This window comes from Hippoglossus stenolepis, chromosome 17 (genome assembly GCF_022539355.2).
Source record: "Hippoglossus stenolepis isolate QCI-W04-F060 chromosome 17, HSTE1.2, whole genome shotgun sequence".
Lineage (NCBI taxonomy): Eukaryota > Metazoa > Chordata > Actinopteri > Pleuronectiformes > Pleuronectidae > Hippoglossus > Hippoglossus stenolepis.
Genome location: NC_061499.1, coordinates 17,842,792 through 17,862,316, shown reverse-complemented (window position 1 = coordinate 17,862,316; position 19,525 = coordinate 17,842,792). Strand labels below are relative to the sequence as shown.

The 19,525-nt window shown below is 40.5% G+C and overlaps 1 protein-coding gene across 3 annotated transcripts in view; it reads left to right on the top strand.

Annotated features, from left to right (window-relative positions):
* Positions 1–19,525, top strand: part of LOC118125268 (CMP-N-acetylneuraminate-beta-galactosamide-alpha-2,3-sialyltransferase 1) — a 68,177-nt gene that overhangs the window by 20,620 nt on the left and 28,032 nt on the right. Inside the window, exons 1-2 of one of the 3 annotated variants that reach the window (XM_035183703.2) lie at positions 9,325–9,447; positions 18,527–19,022. In XM_035183703.2, coding sequence (XP_035039594.1) covers positions 18,546–19,022 — 477 coding nt within the window. In that variant the 5' untranslated portion in view covers positions 9,325–9,447; positions 18,527–18,545. Of the gene's footprint in view, positions 1–9,324; positions 9,515–18,526; positions 19,023–19,525 lie in introns of those variants that run through there. The other 2 variants (XM_035183701.2, XM_035183702.2) reach the window with 2 other exon arrangements.

Below are 19,525 nucleotides of genomic sequence, written 5' to 3'. Positions count from 1 at the left end.
GTTCATGAATATTGATACGCAACTGAATTTTACATTTTGCTCACAGAAGATGGTCACACTTTCGTAGAAAGTGCACTATTGAAAACTGCAGTGTTTCTAAGGACGGCGGGGCGGGCCCTGGTGATTTCCTGAGTGTCCATTGGTTACTTTCACACAAAATGTAGACGGACACTCTTATCCACCAGTTGCGTGTGATGAGAGGCGGGTGACGTCTGTGTGGAGCTCTCTCCTCTGCATCATGGCTCTCTGGCTGTGAGTCACAAACCACCCTGCAAGTATTCCAGCTTTGAAATGGAGAGACGACAGACTCCAACATTTCAACCATATTTCTGAACTTCATCCATATTTTTCATTGTATTGTCATGAGATACTAATATTATTAAACATAGAATAACTGCGTCTCAACGTTTGTCAATCATGGGGGCATGTTGTGTTTTTTCTTTAGTTTAGTTTCCAGTGCATCCGACATGTATCCGTGTAATAGTTTTGTATTTGTTTGAGTTTCATATCCTCCTTAACGATTGTGCAGCATGTGTGGAAGTTACTGATTATCAATGACTGAAATTATAAGAGCAATATAATGTTGTAGTCTATGTACCTTTGCAGGCCCATGACATCACAGCTCTCAATAAATCTCTTGCGGTATCTTTATGATCCCTGTGGGGCAATTAGTTGTACAGCCAGCAGTAACCACATATGGTCAAATCACATAATAACAATAAATATATTTGCAAATACAAATACATCCCTGTGAGTCATTTACAGTAAAAGGCCTGTAGCAGCAGGGACAGATGATTTTTTTACGTCTTGACAGATTGTATCTGTGGCCAGACGAAAGAAACAAGAACTCAGTAAACACAGGGTGGGCAAGAATCGTCTAGAATTGTTCGGGCATTCTTTTAAATCTTGACCCTGTACAGGTGATGAATCGTGCACATGTTTACAATTACAATTACAGAATTGATAAAACAAGAATAAAACATTTTCATAAAAGTACCTTCCACATTTAAATTTTGAAGCTTACGACAAAAATGAAAGAGTAACTTTCTAGAAAACATATATTCCTGCTTAAAACAATGACCACTACATGTATGTGCTGTGTTCAGTCTAGCAAATGATAATACAACACTTGTGCATACCGTAGATGCATTGTATGTCTAAGTACTGATTCCACAATTGATTTAGCAATTTCTCATCAACGTAAAAGCACAACATTTGTTTTGTTACTGCAATGCCTTATATCGAGCTTTAATTTTGAAAAGTCATGAACTTCGGCCTCTGTGTCAAATATTTAACGTGATGAACATTGACTATAAAATCATCATCATCAGATAAACCAGGTAGGATGAACACAAAGTTTTCGAGCTTTGTCTATCACTCTGCACCACAGACTGTTTATAAAAAGCTCAACACCCAAACAATAAAAAGTGACAGTATATTGTAGAACTGTTTGAGGAGGACTCACTCATGAAAATAAATAACTCCAGATGTCATGGTGTCGTCTTTTCAGCGTTTAGATTTCGCCTCTTTATAAGAATGTTTTCAGTTTATTATTACCTCCTCGTGTTTCATGTATATCCTTGTGTTTATGTTTGTATGTGTTGTTGTTTCTGTGTCTCTGGTTTTCCCACTCCGTGTTCTGTTTCCTGTTTTATTTTGTAGGCCCTGCTTCTAGTGTGTTTTCTTTCTTCACTTCCTGTCTTTGTGATTGTCTGCACCAGTCCTCATGTGTTCCACCTGTGTTCAATTACTCCTGCCTTCCCTGTGTGTGTATATAAGCCTCTGTGCTTCCCTTTGTCCTTGTTGGTTCGTCGTCGTTATGTCCTGTCGTAATCTCCTGTGCTTTTTGTGTCCCTTGTCTCCTGAGCTCCCGTCCCCTGCATCCTCGTAAGCTTCTGGTGTTTCCCCCCCCGTGTGCTTTTTGTTTTTCTGTTTTTACCTTTTTGAGATTCCTGCGTTTATTCTTATTTTTCTGTTGGACGTTTCCATTAAAAAGACTCTTTTGTTTAAAACTCTGCATCCTGGGTCCATCTGCTTCATCGAACCTGACACCAGAACATCAACACATCAACAGTCTATTCCAAACAGGAAGGTTCAGAGCAGGCTAGTTATAAGAAATCAAAAGAACTGATTATAGCACTTTTGCACTTATATTGAAGTGAGAGTTGTAACACAGCAATTTAACATGTCAGTAGTTTTTACAACATGATCTTGCTACTTAAATTATTATTACCATACCTTTGCCTTGAAACTGTTCAAATGGACTGTCGCTCAGGAAACTGAAAAAGAACCTAAGGGTGGCAGCTCATCAGCCCCATGTAGGCAGTGTAAGAGTGTTGCTCTCAGTTCCAGCCGATGGGACATGAGTGTTTACTGAAATTAAGCTGTGGTGAAATTGATTTCAAAGGTCAGGGGCTTGTTGATTTTGATTTGTAGAGTTTAAATTCAGCCCAGAAAAATGACATAGCAGAAAAGGTTACATTTGATAGATTAGTCAGATTACAACCTTTTGTTTTAATGACATTTGATGTCTATACTTCCTACTATATTATAGCATTGTTGCTGTGATTCACACAAACAGACGTCATATTGACTGTGAGTGCACTGTTCATTAGCCCTCGACTATAACAGATTTTTATTACTGACTGACACAGACAGATCCCACCACTTACTGCTCCTAGCACTCCTGCTGGGACTGAAGCAAACTAGCTGCTGGTGGATTTCTGACACAGCCGGAAGTCCCTGAGTCCACCCAACACATGGCAGCACAGTCCCGACGATGTGGCGGGGGGTGGGGTTTCCCCATTATTAACAACCTGCAGTGGTCCGATAACACTGTGGCAATAGATTAGACAGGGCAGAGCTGGCTGTTCTTCCTGAGGAGGTTCAACTTATTTAATGCAGTCTGTCTTAATCCCATAGACTTTCACTGAAAAGTCTGCCAGAGCAGTCCATCTGTCCCCTGCATACAGGCTGTTACCATTCACCAACTTTTGAAACTTTTAGAATGTTAGCAGTCTTTTTTTATTTTGTTGATTTCAAATGGGGGGGATATAAAAAAAGCATCTGTGACTGTAGAGGTACTAATGGCTCTTCAATCATGTAAAAAATATCGTCTTAAACTGTATGGTTCTCATCGGCTTAATTTGTAACAACACCGATAGAAATATCTCCGCCCGCACAAGCCTCTGCACTCCCTCCTCCATCCCTCCCTCCTCCATCCCTCCCTCCTGCTACTGGCACACCTTCTGTGTCACACATTCATAAAGAGGAAGAGATGATGAGGCTGGTTAAAATCACAGATCTGAACAGCATGAAAAGTGCTGCAGCTGTTTTGGCTCCAGAGGTTTTTAATGGGCACATGTCTAAAATAGCTAACAGGAGGCGAGTCATTTCACTCTACTAAAACTGACAACTATAAATTCTTGGATTGCAAACTTTCTATGATAATATTTATTAGAGATCGGAAGATTTGAGTGTTTAATTTCCCCTGTCATATCTTTTATTAACAGTTTGCTGTTGCTGCTGTTACTACTGTTACCAATATTGCAAACTCAACACATCTCACATCTGTTTCACATTAAAAGCTGTTCAACTGGAAGTCTGCTGTTGTGAAACATCTGCAGGAAGTGTCACAGCTGAATATTTTTATAGCAAGGAAAAGTATAATCGATTAGAGAGTATAAATCAGTCAGATAGGGGGGAAAAAAAGAGTTTAAAAAAAATCAAATGTAGATTATTTGCTCCTGAACTGCTGTGGTTGAAATTTTTGGTCAACAAACGAGGTTCTGAGACAAGTTGTCTTTGTAGATTTATTTGTAAAAGCTTTCTGCGGAAAGGATCACACAGGCGAGGTGGAGGTGTCAAGTGAGATTAAATGTGAAGTGTCTGTGCTCGTATTTAAGTGTCTCTGTGTGGATTACTCCTGACCCAAAAACACTTCAACTTCTGCAAGACATGAACAGACAATGGGCTCACATGCTAGACAGTGGGTGCACCATACAGTTTATGTTGAGCTGTACCCTAGATTGAAATGTCAGCTGGAAGCATAAACTAAGAAGTCATGAAGTAAATTTCCATTACACTAATTCAGAAGTTTTCCTTGTCATTAGTGAATCCGCCTCAAACACCTCTACAATAAACTTTTTATTGTTTCTGTGCTGGGCGTTGTGTGCAGAGCTTTTTATAAACAGTCTATGGTGAAAAGTGAAGTTAAAAAACGTTGTGTTTATCTGCAGTAAAGATTGATTAGTCATGTTTTACCTAAAATGAAATTTAAAACTGAATTTGCTTTATTACTATTTTAGTTTGTGGCTTTTATGTAAGTTTGAATGATTTACCGAACTGGTGTTATTTTGTCGTATAGCATGTTGGTTATTTCAGAGGTCTCTTAAGCAATCAACACCATCTTCTGACCCAAGTTCAGAGCTCTGTAATTCAGCTCCATATACAACATTGCAGCAACAAAACAAACGTTGTACTTTTTAGACAAATTGCTTAAGAGAATGTGGTCAATGCCATGACATCCGTTAATGTCTGTGTCAGTCCGATACGGTGAAATAAAAATAAAAATAACAATGCATTTTACTTTGCTTGTTAGCGCTTATTATTGATGGAAATGTCGTTAATTTAGCATTTTTACCGTCGAAACTTATCAGGCACTTTAAAGCTTTGACATGATGATAGCACTGGATGTAAAGTTAAATGATCACCAAAGTGTTTATGACTTATCCTGGTGGACACAAATGTCTGCAGAAAAATGTCAACCTCAATCTAGAGGAGAAGTCAGGGCATCTCTGAAGTTATTAGAATACATCATCGTGGGAGCAGGAACGTCTCCACACGCTTTTCTGCATGACCAACGGACAGACTGACATTGCCATCCCTGAAGCCATGCCTCGAGCAGGTCTGCAAAAATTAGCAAACCAAATCAAAGAGCTCAACATGAAGGAAAGTTGCAGAGAAGCAGAGATACTGTATTTACCAGTTGTTTGCTTTTTAATGTTTATATTTTCGTGTTTACATGTTGTTGTTTACCTGCTTTTGCTTACTTTCTAATGTTTGAATTGTTGTTGCTTAGTTTTTGATTACTGTTTTGTGGTAATCGGTTGTTGTTTACTTGTTGTTGTCTTTCTTAAGAGACACATTATCACAACATCCTCCAACGTTGGCCTGTTTCTTATTCTCAGAACCTCTGGCCTCGGTTCTGCCTCCTCATTTGATGTATTGCCTAACAACCATGCCAACGTAAAGGACGCATGGGGGTGTGTGTGCAGAAATGGACTTATCTCTTCTCATAAAGGCTGCATAAATGAGGCTTCAGGCAACAAATGATTTGGGTTACAGGGAGAAAATCATGGTCAAATGGATGTGATGCTATTCATGTTCTTCTGACAAAGTCAAACATTTGATAGCGTCCAAACAGACCTCCACAGGCTTCACAGACATCACACCACGTCCTTCCTGCTGTGCTATGCCACTGAACATAAACATAGGTTCTTTTAAGTGTGCATAAACAAGCGATGCTGTCGATCTCAGGAGAGGACAGTCCTCTCTTCATGTTCTTTTTGACAGAAGTGGATATTTTCCAAATGCAGAAGTGGTTCTGGAACAAGATCAGAGCCAGACTGAGCTCCTCAGTGGATCTGACTGACACGCTGAAAGAGAAGTCACTCAATACATGAAGAAAAAAATCCGATCTGTTGATGGGCTGCAGTGACAGATCTGCCGTGATGTCTGGATAAAGATTGTCAGATATTAAACAAAGACTGAATCTTGAATAGAGCTGCTTGTAGTAGGAACCAGGCTGTTTGAAGCGTGTCTCCTAGTTGTGTGCCACATCGGTGAGAGCCTTGGAGGAATCTACCACAGAATACGCTGTTTTGTTTGTGTAGTCGGTTTCAGTAAACATCCTGTGATCTTCTTTTGTGGCTCATATTTTCACATCGACATAAAAAGGAACATTTATCCCTCTGGTGTAAAACTACTCTAAAACCTCAATGATCAGAACCTCGAAACATAAAGAACCTTCAGCTTCAGACGTAGACATATTTATGTTGACGAAAGTACTAATGGAATTGTTTATTTCATTTGAGGCTCCCTTCACCTTCCCCAGTGTTTGTGATTAATGGGACAGACGATCCCTCCTGAAAGGAGAACTTCTTTGACAAAACACATTAATACTGGGGCTGATTTATATTCTTTTCCTGGACGGATCCGGCTCTAAGTGACAGTGCATGAAAAGCATTTGTTTGCATGCAAAATGGCCTCATCAAAGACACAGAGATCCAAATCACCAGTTATCATGGGAACACCAATTTTGCGGTGACAAACCTGCGAAGCGACTGCCCATTCCATTCCATCTCACACCTTCTGCTTTGTTAATGATTAATGAGACAGACGTCTCATTTTGGACATAGAACGTGCTCGACAACACACATCAATAATCGCAGCTGCTTTACATTCTATCCACCTTTCTATCAGCCGAAGTGCAGGGAGGAAAATATAACTTTGAGTGCATGCAGAATGTTTGGAGATTTTCCCTTTTGAGGGTAAACATCAAAATCAATTTTCAGGGTATAGGCTGGAGCTGCAGCTACCTTCACCTGCGTTTGGTTTTGCTGCTGCTGCCTGATACTGAGCTTGGAAGAGCGATTGGCTTCTACAAACTGTCCCCTGCAGCTCATGTGTGTTGTGCTGTATGCGTTATTAGGGCCCGAGCACCGAAAGTGCAAAGGCCCTATTGCTTTTCGTTTGATTATTCAGGGAAATGATTTGCATTTTTGACGGCTTGGACATACTCAAAAACTCACTAAACTTTTAGGGGGCACTGTTGAGCCATTTTGCCAACACTATTTCCAATTTCTCCAGAATACGTACATTTTCACCCGGCCTGATGCACCCGCGAAGTTTGCCAGTATGTTCAAGCCGTCAAAAAAGCTGTCAGCTCTGCTCTGAACTCATTGTATCTCTCCTGAAATTTTTTTTTTTTTGTACCAGCAATTCAAAGAGCTCCAGATTTTGATTTAGCAGATTCTTTTTCTCTCGTCTGAGTTCTGATTCCCGCTCACTTGCCTCTAGAATTATAGTGTCATCTGCCACCTTTTTCTCATTTTCATCTTCTGCACTTCTTGTCTGCTCTTCTTTTCATTCTCCTTTGCCCTCAGTTCTGCAAGGTACAGCGGAAAATGTATCAGCTGTCGGTCATTCATCTCGTGTGCCATTATGGTATTTTCCTCGATTTACTGCACTGTTGAGTTTAGTTGTTCAGGTGATTACTCTGAATATGTTAACCCTTTAACACACAAGCTATGCAAACCCCTTCTAATGCACAACATCGGTCAACAGTGACCCGTATTCATTTCCTGTTTTATTTCATGTATGCAAATGATGTCATTTAGAGCCAGAGTTTGCACAGTAGTAGTCAGGGAATGAATCCGCGGTGGCGAAATTTCTGCGATACACGTGCACAACCAATCATGATGTTTTAAAAGCATCAAATAACTAATTAAATTGAAACTTGTTTTAAAAAATTAACACTTGAACATATATCAGTGTGATAAAATGACCTAAAATTAGAGAAACCATCTTTGAGAGACTGATTAAGTTAATAAATTACTTTGACTTTTTAATTAAAAAAACTATGTACCACCCACTAACCTGAAAGAGGCAGAATTTATGACCTATAAGTGAAAGCTTGTATTGTTTATATGATATTATATAAGAATCGTCATAATGAAGTCTTAAAGGGGACATAGCATGCAAATTCCACTTTGTTAGTGCTTCTACAGGTTAATGTGGGTATCTGGCATGTCTACCAACCCAAAAACTCTGGGGAAAAAACACTTGCGTGTTTGTTATAGTTCCTCTAAGTCAGAAACGTCATGCTTGAGCGACTCGATTGCGCTTCCTGGGTTTTGTGTCGTAACAAGGAACTGGAAGTCTCCTACATGGTCTTGGTCTTCATAGCCCCCCACCCCCCCTCTCTTTCTCTCTCTGTCTGTCTGCTTGTGTGCTTGTAGTGGATGGGCAGAGGGGACATTTAATTATGTGATTGGGAAAATTAAAACTCCAGGACAACAAGGGAATACAAAGTATGGGATGCATATTTGATAATTTATATCATATAAAATATGTAATTTATATCGTTTAAAATCATGGGGGAGAGGGGGAGGGGGAGCTGGCTCATTAGCATTTAAAGGAACAGGCACTCAAAACAGGTCACTCTGTGGAGGGCTGTTTTATACAGGGTAAAAAGGGTGCTGTTTGAAATGATCCTTGTGGTATTTTGACCAAAGTATGTTACAGACATTTCATTAAGACCCCAAGGAACCATATCAACTTGTGGTAAAATGGGCATGCTATGTCCCCTTTAAAATATAATCATGCGTAGTTCAAAAATGCTTTTTAGTGGTATACCTGCATCCTAAAGGACTATAGACACGACATAAAGCTTAGTATAGATTGAAAAATATTTGAACATCATATGTTAAGACAATGATGTCCCACTGCTATTTACTGCCATGCCATAATCATGATACAATGAAATGGTTTTATTACAATATCAAAAGTTAGCATTGCCCGATCTGAGTATACACAGCACATAAACAGGGCATTCATTGACCCTGTAATGCTTTTCATTGTTGTTGTTCTGTAAACTAATTGAGTTAATGTTAAATAAATCTGCAAAATTTGCTGGTCACAGCTGATATTACAGGAAATATCAAGCAAAAATCAGCTTGTCCATCAGGCTGTAGTTAGCGGCTATAAATTTAAATAAATATTGTGCAAGTGTAACTTGAGACTTTGTAAATGTATTTGAATTATTGATTTAATATTTCATAATCTGTATCTATGCCATCTATTTTTGTTCCCAGATACACAGTACATACGTTATTAATGAATTAAACATTTAATTATAGATCAGATAATTCCATGCATCTAAGGATGGGTCAGTCTTTAAACTTATGCTGTGCAAGTACATTATTAAAAACTTACAGAATTTGATTTCACATTCTAGCTGAGATGCCAAATTATCCAAAGATACCAAACATGCCAGAGTGAACTTTATAGAAATGTAAATGACATGCATGAGAGATTTTGAATATTTCCTCCTGACTGGATGATGCAGCCATGACAAAAAAAAAACAACATTGCGTGCTTGTTCAACGGCTGGAGCTGGAACAAGGTGATACAGAATAGAGTATATGATAATGTCAGACAGGGCAAATGAGATTATCTTTTCCAAATTTAGAGCTACTTAAGGGGGGAAAGAGGAACTGTGTGTTAAGGGGTTTAAACGGTAAGCCTGAGCTGAGGGAATTGCTCTGAGTCAGTGTGCAGGCTCATCTCAAACTGCACTGCTCTCTGCGCGTGTGTTCAGCAACATCAGCCTGAGGTGAATGAGGCAGCCTCGCAGGGAAACTGTATTGCTCCTGGCAACTGCAGGTACATGGACGTGTGTGGAGGACATGCGGATTTAAAAAAAAAGAGCCTGCTGGTAATCTGTGAATGTGTAAGTGAGCAATGCAAATTAGATTTGACTAAATCTGAGCTAGAATCAGCTGCTGAGCCAGGGTTATAAGTAAAGGTCCGTGAGAGATGTGTTAACTACAGTGAACCCAACAGCAATAAGGACATGGGAGAAGCAGGGCACAGGGCAAATGGACAGATCAGTGTTGTAGCACTCAATTTACAGAAACGAGGACGCACTGAGACATTTCTCTTCTCGCAAATGTTTCCATGCAATGAATCGTGTAGTATCAGGCTGTGGAGTAGCATGTTTAACACATGAGCACAGTGCAGTCAAATAATGTGATCTGTGGCGTGATTGGGAGACATGAGATTCTGAAAATATCACAGATGAGGATTCAGGTTCACTGTGGTTCAGAAATGCTTTATAGACAAACAGGTACAAAATGAGTGCGAGAGGCCAAACAGAATCTCAAACAGCTGTTTTTGTTTTGTCCTGGTGTTGGTTACTGGGCAATGTCTTATTCTTACAAGTGAACCTGGCCAATATATCAGTATGACGTTTGGTATCCATTCTTTTATTTGGCTTGGGATATTTTAAAAACTAGTGCAGTGTCCATTCTAAACCTGCCTTGTGTTAATGCTTCAGAGCTATTTCAGAATTATTTCTTGTCATTGTTGAGTCCTCCTCAAACAATTCTATAATATATTGTCACTTTTTATTGTTTATGTGCTGGATGTTGTGTGCAGAGCTTTTAATACAATCTATGGATAGAAGTTTAAAAAAAACATTTTTTAACAGTTTGCTTAACTTTTCAAAATAAAAGCTCTGTAATCCAGCTCTTTAGATATTCATTCCACATACAGACAGACATTTGTGTAATTAGTTGGTGGATGATGAAAAGATGATAAAATGTTCTCTACCAGGACCGAGCAATATGACCAAAAATGACATAAAGATAAAAATGTTCATATCAGTCTTTATAGGTAATTATCACGATAATTGTTGTGGTTTAAATCTCTTCTTCATCAGTAGAGAATGAAAAACAAATTACATATGTGAAGTAGATCTATGATGTGCATTACACAATGAACCTTGTCCTTTTGTTTTATAAGATGAAATTTACTCAATAATTGTTGATAGTGTTTGATCACCAAGTCCTTTTTTCTACCAAATTTAGCTACAAGTTTATTTCCATTTATAGTCTCTGAACAGGTGAATGGAAAAAGCAAAACACAGAACAAAACCTATTTATCTAACAACCTATATAAACTGATATATCCATACTGCAATTTTATTAGCCCCTTATATTAACATCGGCCCCAAAAATGTGATTTTCTCTCTCTATGAATCGAACTAATGAGAGTGGTGCAGCCTTTAGGATATGCTGTCAAATTAAACAACACTTACTCAGTCCTGATTCAACAAATTAACTGTGGTTCTTAATTAACTCCTAAGAGGTAATACCTAACTGGGTTTTTCAATTTAGACTTTTTTCAGGACTCACATTTTCAAAATAGGCTGAGTAATTTCCTGAAATAGGTGGGCACTGCTGTGTTAAAAATTATGACTCAAACAGGAGTAAAACGTGAATTTGTTGGGAACTATTTTCAGCTGAGGATTAGTTTGCCCTGCAGCAGGATGGTGTGTGAGATTGACTTAAAATAAATTAGTTAATTTTGGAGAACAGGGAGGAAAAAGGCTTTAATCAGACATACACTTCTTGTTAGTATGGCTAGTATAGGTCTGTCCATGGGATTTGTAGTCCACAAGAAAAAAAATATAGAAGAACAGCATCTTTTTACTTTCATTAAATCAAGAGCAAACTGTGACTTTTGAATACCACTGTGACTGATGGTAAAGTGCAGATTGTTCCCTCCGATGACCTGCAGTGTGACGATGTAGCTCACATACACTAATCAGGATGTGTAAACACCAGCAGTTAGAAAAGCAAACACACTCCATTGCAGTTTGGGAAAAAAAAGTATAAATAACACATTGCAGGGGTTGGGGGTTTAGCACATTGCAAAAATATATAAAGAAAGAAAGAAATAAACCTCTCACCTCCAAAATGTCAACTGCTGGATAAACAGCCGCATTTGAATTATTTTGCATTGGGTTTTCATGAAATCAGGGGGTCACAGACTATTTCCAGCCCCTTGAACCCTCCTTTGAAGTATAAAAATTCAAGAGATTTTATGCATCAATCTGTTTATCTTTCAGAAAACAGAAGTGAGATGTTTTTTAATAGGAAATGTGACATTAGATGTCCCAGTTTAAGAGCACAAACCGTAAAACCAGTTATTACCTCTAGAGGTTATGTTGTGACAGGTACACAAACTGAAAGACAAGTTGACGTGCGAGGAAGAGAACTGCATGGCACAACAAAAGCTGAGACTATGCGGTCTTACTGTGTGGATGCTAAATACGTTTTGGCCAATAGCACGAGCAAGCACATGGCAGATACAGCTTCACACTGCTAGGCAAGTTACAGATCTCTTATATTATTATGTGAAAGGTAAAAAAAATTCAATTCATAATGAAACTATTGCAGGACAAATCAGAATATGGCTGGCCACAACGTTATAGATAATTAATGGGAAGCACTGGTTTGACAGGGCAGGAAAGGGCATTAGCCTTTGCGTAGATACCTACGCTGACGCTATTGCTGTGTTTTTAGAGCACCCTTCTTGCTTGTTTGTGTCTTTGTCTGTTTGTCAGCAGCATTGCACCAAAACTACCGTGGAACTTGCTGGAATGATTCAATTAAGGCAGCAAATCGAGGAATTTCTTATTACTTTATTTAACATTGGCCTTTTTTGACATTATGTGAATTTCTCAAGAAGTAACGCAGAGACCTTGATGAAAAACATCAGCCACGTGTAGAGTGCTAATACCGATGGACGGGTTCGGATTTATATAATGATCCAGATACATCTGATCTCAATACACGGGTATGCAATATGGTGATAAAGTGGCAAATCAGCCTTGACGGAGGGATGCGCTCTCCGAATGTGTTATTAACTATAGTATTGAATGTGTTTTTACATTATCTCCCTTCAATTTAATTAACAGCATCTGACAACTGGCCCAGTGTTTTATTCATATCTGCGGACTGACTTCAGTGACTTCCATTTTCTTCTTCTTTATGGAAAACTTGCGAGAAGACCTTGTCCACACCTCTCAGTCGCTCTGTGCACCCAGACTCCTCTTTATGTGCTCGAGCAGCAAACACAACCCGGCCTCCCTTTTTATTAGAATAAAGCACCGACTGAAAGTAAATATCTGTGAAAATGAAATACTCTCCACTAAAGCGCACAAGGACTCGTAGATGTGAAGCCATCAAATGTAAAATCTGGAGCTTTTTTCATTTTTCATTCTCTGACTGATATTATTAGTTAAGAAGCAGGATTTTCACACAGAATCCCTCTGGATTTCTTCTCGGCTGCCTTTAACGTCTCTCTTTATTCCTCCCATCTGCTGCAGTGTCAGATATTGAATGTTGATGAGAGCAGAGATTCATTTTTCTTTTGCTTCTTGCTTTCACATAATATTGTTCACATTAAAGAAATTGACCGCTAAGGCTGCTTGAATTTCACATAAAGCGTTTCTTCAGTGAGAGGCTGGCTTTATCAGTACATTAGATGTCTATTATGTAAAAAACGTCCTCATGCCGCATCAGGGCCAACGCAGCAGAAGGAACCAGAACCCTTTCATTGGCTAAGACTCTTCTCTTTTCTCAGATGAGCTGCATCAGTGATGGATTTTGAAACGTACCCTTCTGTTAAAGCCTCGAACAATGAGCGTGGAGCGTGAGGGACGTTCACCCTCATTTCTCACCACTCGCTCCCCTCGTTCATCTTCTCATCAGTTTCATTGTTTATTAGATAGACATTTAATTAGGCACAACAGTGCACCAGGCCTGAATGACATGACTTTAAACACAGGAGGCCCATTTGCTCACATGTGGTATATGTGAGGCGTTGAAGGACAACTCGAAATGTAAATAGGGAGACAGCTGCTGTAATCTCCCAGGTAAAAAATAAGTGTTAGACTGACCTTACATAGGAAGATGACTTTGTCTTTACATGGTTTCTAAGTGGTTTTACTTTCATGAGTACTTTGAATATAGTGGGAACACTTCACTATTGCTGGGTAGGGCTCAAAACAGCTCCAGTTCTTGGATGCCACAAGATGTGGGAGACATTCTATTGAGATTCGTTCTGCTCCATCCATCTAATAATTCCAGAAATCTGTCTACATGTATATGGTTTGCATATCTCGAGAACTCTTCATCTTCTAGGCCTTCGATTAGCATGTGTATTGTTAAGGGCCAAAGGAAGCGCAGTGTCAAATTTGGTGCGATTTTGACATGCAATGCATTTAATATAAATAAACCTTGAATAAACTGGCAGCAGCAGCCTGGACTCATCAGTGTGACGTTGTCCAATAAGACAATGTCCACGACAGCGGGTGCGTTGTATAGACAAGTGAACAGCTCTTTGTGCAGCAGTGGTGGAGCAGCTTCAGGGTTCTGTGGAGTCCAGCAGCCGGTCTTTCTCATACTCATATTTTTGGTTAACTTTGAAGTGAACAGATCAGTTTGCAACTGCTGAATGTCATTCGCTCTCGTGAGACTAAACAACGATCATGTTTTGTGGTGCGCTGCACGCTGGCCCAGCACGCCTCATGCTAGAGCTAGCAATTCATGCAGTATGAGTTGGTAGAGGATCTACTTTGCATCTTCTGCACTCTGATGTACACGCAGTGATGCAGTTCAGAATATTCTCCTGTTTTCTCTTTTCTCTTTTGACGCAGAGCCTGGTCTCTTTCCCATTAATCTGTATTAATCTTTTTTTGTTTGTTTTTGAACTGCATGGTTTAGTTAATGCAAGTCAAATAAAATGCCCAATGCATCTACAGAATACCCTTTGCTGCACCTATTTCTTTTCACTTTTTGCACAATACGACGTAGTGTAAGTGGTGAAACATACTTTTTCCTTTCTAAAGTGTCTGTACCGTCTGTAATTCTTTTGTAATTCATTTAGTTTGGGAGGTGCACAGTGGCAAGTGGTCACTGAAGATCATTGTCATGTTCCTGAAACCAGTAGTAACCAGAAGTAGCCATTAGAAGATGATTACCTGGAGGATTTTATACATAGCATTGCTGCGACATGATTGGCTGTTGGGCTTGGTGAGTGTAAGTTTATGGAGTGCAGTTATTAAGGTTACTAAGCTAATGATTTATTTCCTCTCTGTGTGTGCTCCTTTTGCTGCTGTAGTTTTTAACATTATTATGCGACGCTCGTGTCAGCTCAAATTCCCTGTTTAAAGTGTGAGGGGAAAGTTTTTTTAAGATAGTACATGGAAGCGTGCAGATCCAGACTTTATATGCACTAGTTGCTCGGCGACATCGACTAATACGAGACGAGAAGAAATGTCCGTACACCACTTGATGCTGCAACAAACTTGTTAAATGACCTCCCAGGTTACGTTTCGGACACAGGACCCCAGGCAAAGTAAGCAGAGACACTAAATGATTCAATTGAAATACAAGAATAAAACATAAAAAATGTATATGTAAATATACTACTCAAAAACATCTGCAGTGAGGAGTGGCTAAGACAGTATATCCAACAAGTGCAATTCATCTTCAGTTCACAGTAGACTCAGTAAAGTCGTTTTCAGACATGAACTCTGGAAAATGTTCACACATTTTTGTATTTTTAAATATGAAGAGCGTAGCAGGGGAGTCTTCACTCAGACAAGTTCACAACAACACAGAAATCACTGTGGCGTTCAGGTGAGCGGTGATGCAGCAGGCGTGAGGCAGGACGTAAAATAGTACATTTCACAGCACATCGTTACCAGCATGTAGCACGAAGAGCTCTCAAATCTCGTCTTGCCAAATTTGCCTCTTCGTCTCTGTCTTTTTCATCCTGACTTATCCCTATTCTTTTTGTATTTTTGCCGTTTTGCATCTCTAGCGTGGTAGAAATGTGATTAACGCGCCCACTTGTTTGTAGTGAATCCTCCTGAAAATCTCCTGCTGTGTTGTCACATGGACTCACTCGGACATTACCCAGAGCTTTTGCGAGGGGAGCTTGCAGGAGAAGCTCTGGAGAATGTCCGCCGCAACAGACTCGGACATTTGTGTTCTCACATACAGCTCCTCCACACAATTTCAGGAGATTATCCGGAGTCCAGTTCATGTCTGAAGCAGCGTAATGGCAATAGAATCTGTCACATCCTGGTGACGAGCTGCATGTGTGATGGACAGTCAACTCCCACTGAGTTCAACTTAGCGAGTGTACTAATGTACTCTGAGCTCAGCAGAGAGGCTTCTTTCAGGTATAATGTGTGACACACATGAGTCGTCAAAACTGCAGAATTTTGATTTCCTGAAATTGCTCACAAGTAAAGCGTGGGGCTGTAAGCCGTGGGGAGAAAAACAATTTCCACAGAACACAAACCGAAAAACTGTTTAGTGTAACTACACCCCGCAAAGATGATGACTTCTCAAAACGGAAGATTAGGGTGGAAATCGCAGCTCGCACACTGCTGCCCCCCGCACCCCCCACCCACCATCCCCAGCCCCCTACTTCTGAAGTGTGAACAGACGCTTTGCTGTCTCAGCCTGGCGAACTTTGATCAGCGTGGGGTTGCCAGCCTTCAAGTCGAGACAAGGTCAGGGGAGAGAGATGACGGTCGGCGTGTTGTCGGGCGTAGTGGGGAGTCGCCACCTGTTTGAGAATGTATTCCGCTGGCAACCGGGACTCTTAATGCCAAGAGGCTTCAAACTGAGTGGAGTCAACAGGGCCGTGCGTCTATAGAAATGGGCACAGTCATTGAAGTGTCCATTAGTGTCCCCAGGTATCCTTGTCAAACCTGCTGCCTCAGACAATAAGCAACCTCGGGCTGTATGCAAAACCGCAGTCCGCTGTGAGTAATGAAGCTCCGAACAGCAGACGGGATCACTTATAAGCCTTCCTGTGCGTTGGCCTGTGTCAGTGCAGCTGATAAATGGCTGTGTGGTTTGTTTTTCTGCCCCGATAGCAAAAATGAAATCAACAGGCGAGTGCGAGTGTGTAGCCGCGTCGTCTTTCTATACTCTCTATAGAAAGACGACGCGGCTACACACTCACACTCTATGCTCTTCTCTATAGAATAGCCTCCTAGGCTGGAATTTGAACGACCTGATCAATTTCTAATCAGCGAAGACCCTGCAGCCCCTTTTCTCTTGTCATAATGGAGTCTCTCCCACACATCTCCTGTACGGGAGGACTCACTCAGAAATTGTTAAGCGCAAAGCGCAGTTGGCATTTCATTTATCCAGATATGTTTCTCACCCGGCGTGCGGAGACGACTGTGTTTTTTTGTCCTACGTGGATCTGCTAAATATAGGAGAATTTGAGGAATCCTAAACACAGCGGCACACATCAGAATGAAACCCAGGCCGTGTTTTAAAGGCAGAGGTGGCCTTTTCATGTTGGAAACGAAACCCCAGGAGGTCTGCCTGCTTTGTCAGCTGTGAAAAGCCAGGGTCTGAAGAAAAACATTTCCCCTACACTCTATTCTGGGAATTTTGTTTCTGACAAGCTGTATAGGCTCTTTAGTAGGTTCCCTGCAGCCCTGTCAGATACATGTACCGCCCATCATGTTCCAAATGTGTTAATTTGGTCTGCTTACAAACTAGAAATAATATAACCCTAGTGCTTATAAAAGTGATTATTGTATTTTTTGTATTTTTTTTTTATTTTACTGCATCCGCTTCCCTGTTGGGTTTTATTTACTGTTTAGACGTCTCTGCTGGCTTACAAACTAGTTTCACGCCGTCTCAGTCATGTTATATTCAGGAGTTGCAGCAGACTGAGTAAGTGGAATTTTTAGCTGCTTCACAAACCCCTGGCAACCACTGAAGTACCAGCTTGGTTAGGCATCACTGGATTAAGTTATGTTAGGTGTGTGTGTGTGTGTGTGTGTGTCTGTGTGTGTGTGCGTGTGTATGTGTGTATTTAAAGTGGTAGCCTTCAGATACTGAAAACATCAGCAAGAAAACGCAAAATGACAAAATAGGAGACAACTGTTTTCCTAATGTGCAATTTCCCAATTTTAATTTGTGAGAGCGACACTGGATCAATGACTCATTTTGCCACATCAACCCAGTAAGTCAGTGATTTTTGCATTTAGACTTTCATTTCTTCTCAGCTAACACAGGCTGTTTCCAGGTATTGACATACTCAACAGTGAGGCTGAGTGATGTTGCCGATTTTTCCAGGAGAACGGTAATAATTTGCACAACCAATCAGGATGTTCCTGGTGTTTGATGGCCTCTTTAAGAGAGACAGTGATGCATCCTGTTTAATCAGGAAAAACAGAGCAATAAAAACACTGTTACACAAAGACGGGTGACGTAACAGAAACTCTTAAGGGCGCTTTCACACAAACCATGTTTGGCCCGGACCTTCGGATTTTCAGTTCAGGTGGTCTTGGTCCACATCGGTTGCAATGTGAAAACATTTTTTGGGCTAGTTCGAACTTTTCGACCAACGTTAATTACACTGTTCGTTATACCGTAGTCATATTACAGTGGCAACGAAATTAACAAAGTGAACAGGTAAATTCATTTTCTCCATACAAAAGGAAAGACTACTTTTTATTTTGCATTTAATTCAGAATTAGTGAATACAATATCCGAATTGACAACAGGCTGATGTCATACACACGCCCGTCCATCCAATGTCAGGTATGGTGTAGACACAGCCCACGTAGGGGAAAACCACAGGATGTACGTTCTGCGTGTCACATGAGTCAAAACTAAAAACAAAACTAACCAGATCAAATGTTGACAATGTAAGAAAGTCATTAATCTTGGTTCCTGAAAATACCCATAGACAGTCTCATCTTAGGTGTTTATAGAATTACACGAACACCGAGCACTGCAGTATTCACACTATTGTGTACTTGTTAAACAGTGTTCAAGGATCCTCTGCTGTTTTCCCCCCAATTTTTCCCACTGCGTGTGTCTAAAATGACCTCTTATTTGCCTTCCAGGTGGATCATTAAAGAACCGATGACACACCCGTCACTGACCTCACAGAGTCAACATCCCATCGACAGCAGTGATATAGCGCAGCCCCTTCGCATCTTTGGACAACAGGGGAGCTTGGTTTTTCTTGCACCTTCAGAACTCAGAACATGCTATTTCTGTCCACTGCACATCCATAGTTCTCAGCACACTGACTTTGACCGAGACGACATGTCTATGCTCAAGCGGAAGAGAATCAGGACCTTTGCTCTGCTGTTTTGTGTCATCACCTTTACAATGTTCCTGTTCAGCTACAGTCTCTGGGACCCGTCGCTCTACTTCTTCAAGAACGCCTTTCGCCTGTCGGACAACCTTTTCTCCAAAGGGCCGTGTTCCTGTCGACATTGCGTGACGGAGCTGGATGATGACCCCTGGTTCGCTGATCACTTCAATCGGTCCATCCACCCTCTGATGACCAGTGAGAACAGCGTCCTCTCTGATGAAACCTTCAAATGGTGGCAGGTGAGATCAGTCGCTGGGGTTTGTTTGGGGGATTTAAAATGTTATCTTGTTGGGGACTGAGAAAAATGCACAGGCAGCTTCTAAGGGCAGATAAGATACTGACGAGATCACGGGAAAAAAAAAACACAGACCACACGGTGCTGTGATGCTTCCAAGAAGTGTTTGTGTTCGCCGCATTGATTGTTTCAAATCCAAGGGATCTTCAGCGGAATGAAGTTGTGAAGCAAACTCCCACACACATTTGTTCACATTTCACAAGCGACATGGTGGATATGGAAATTTGTGTTTTCTCCCAGCATCTCTCCCAAATCTGTAGATGAGGCAGGAGATTTATTCCTTCATACACTTAAAGTATGCATGAATACATAATGCCTTTCTCCAGCCCCCAAAGAAGAGGCATCAACATTTGCAGATACCTTTGGGATTTACATAATTTGATTTTGACACTGCGTTCAGTGGCTGTTTTCTATTTATCTACCACGGACGCTGGAAGTCAGTCAGAG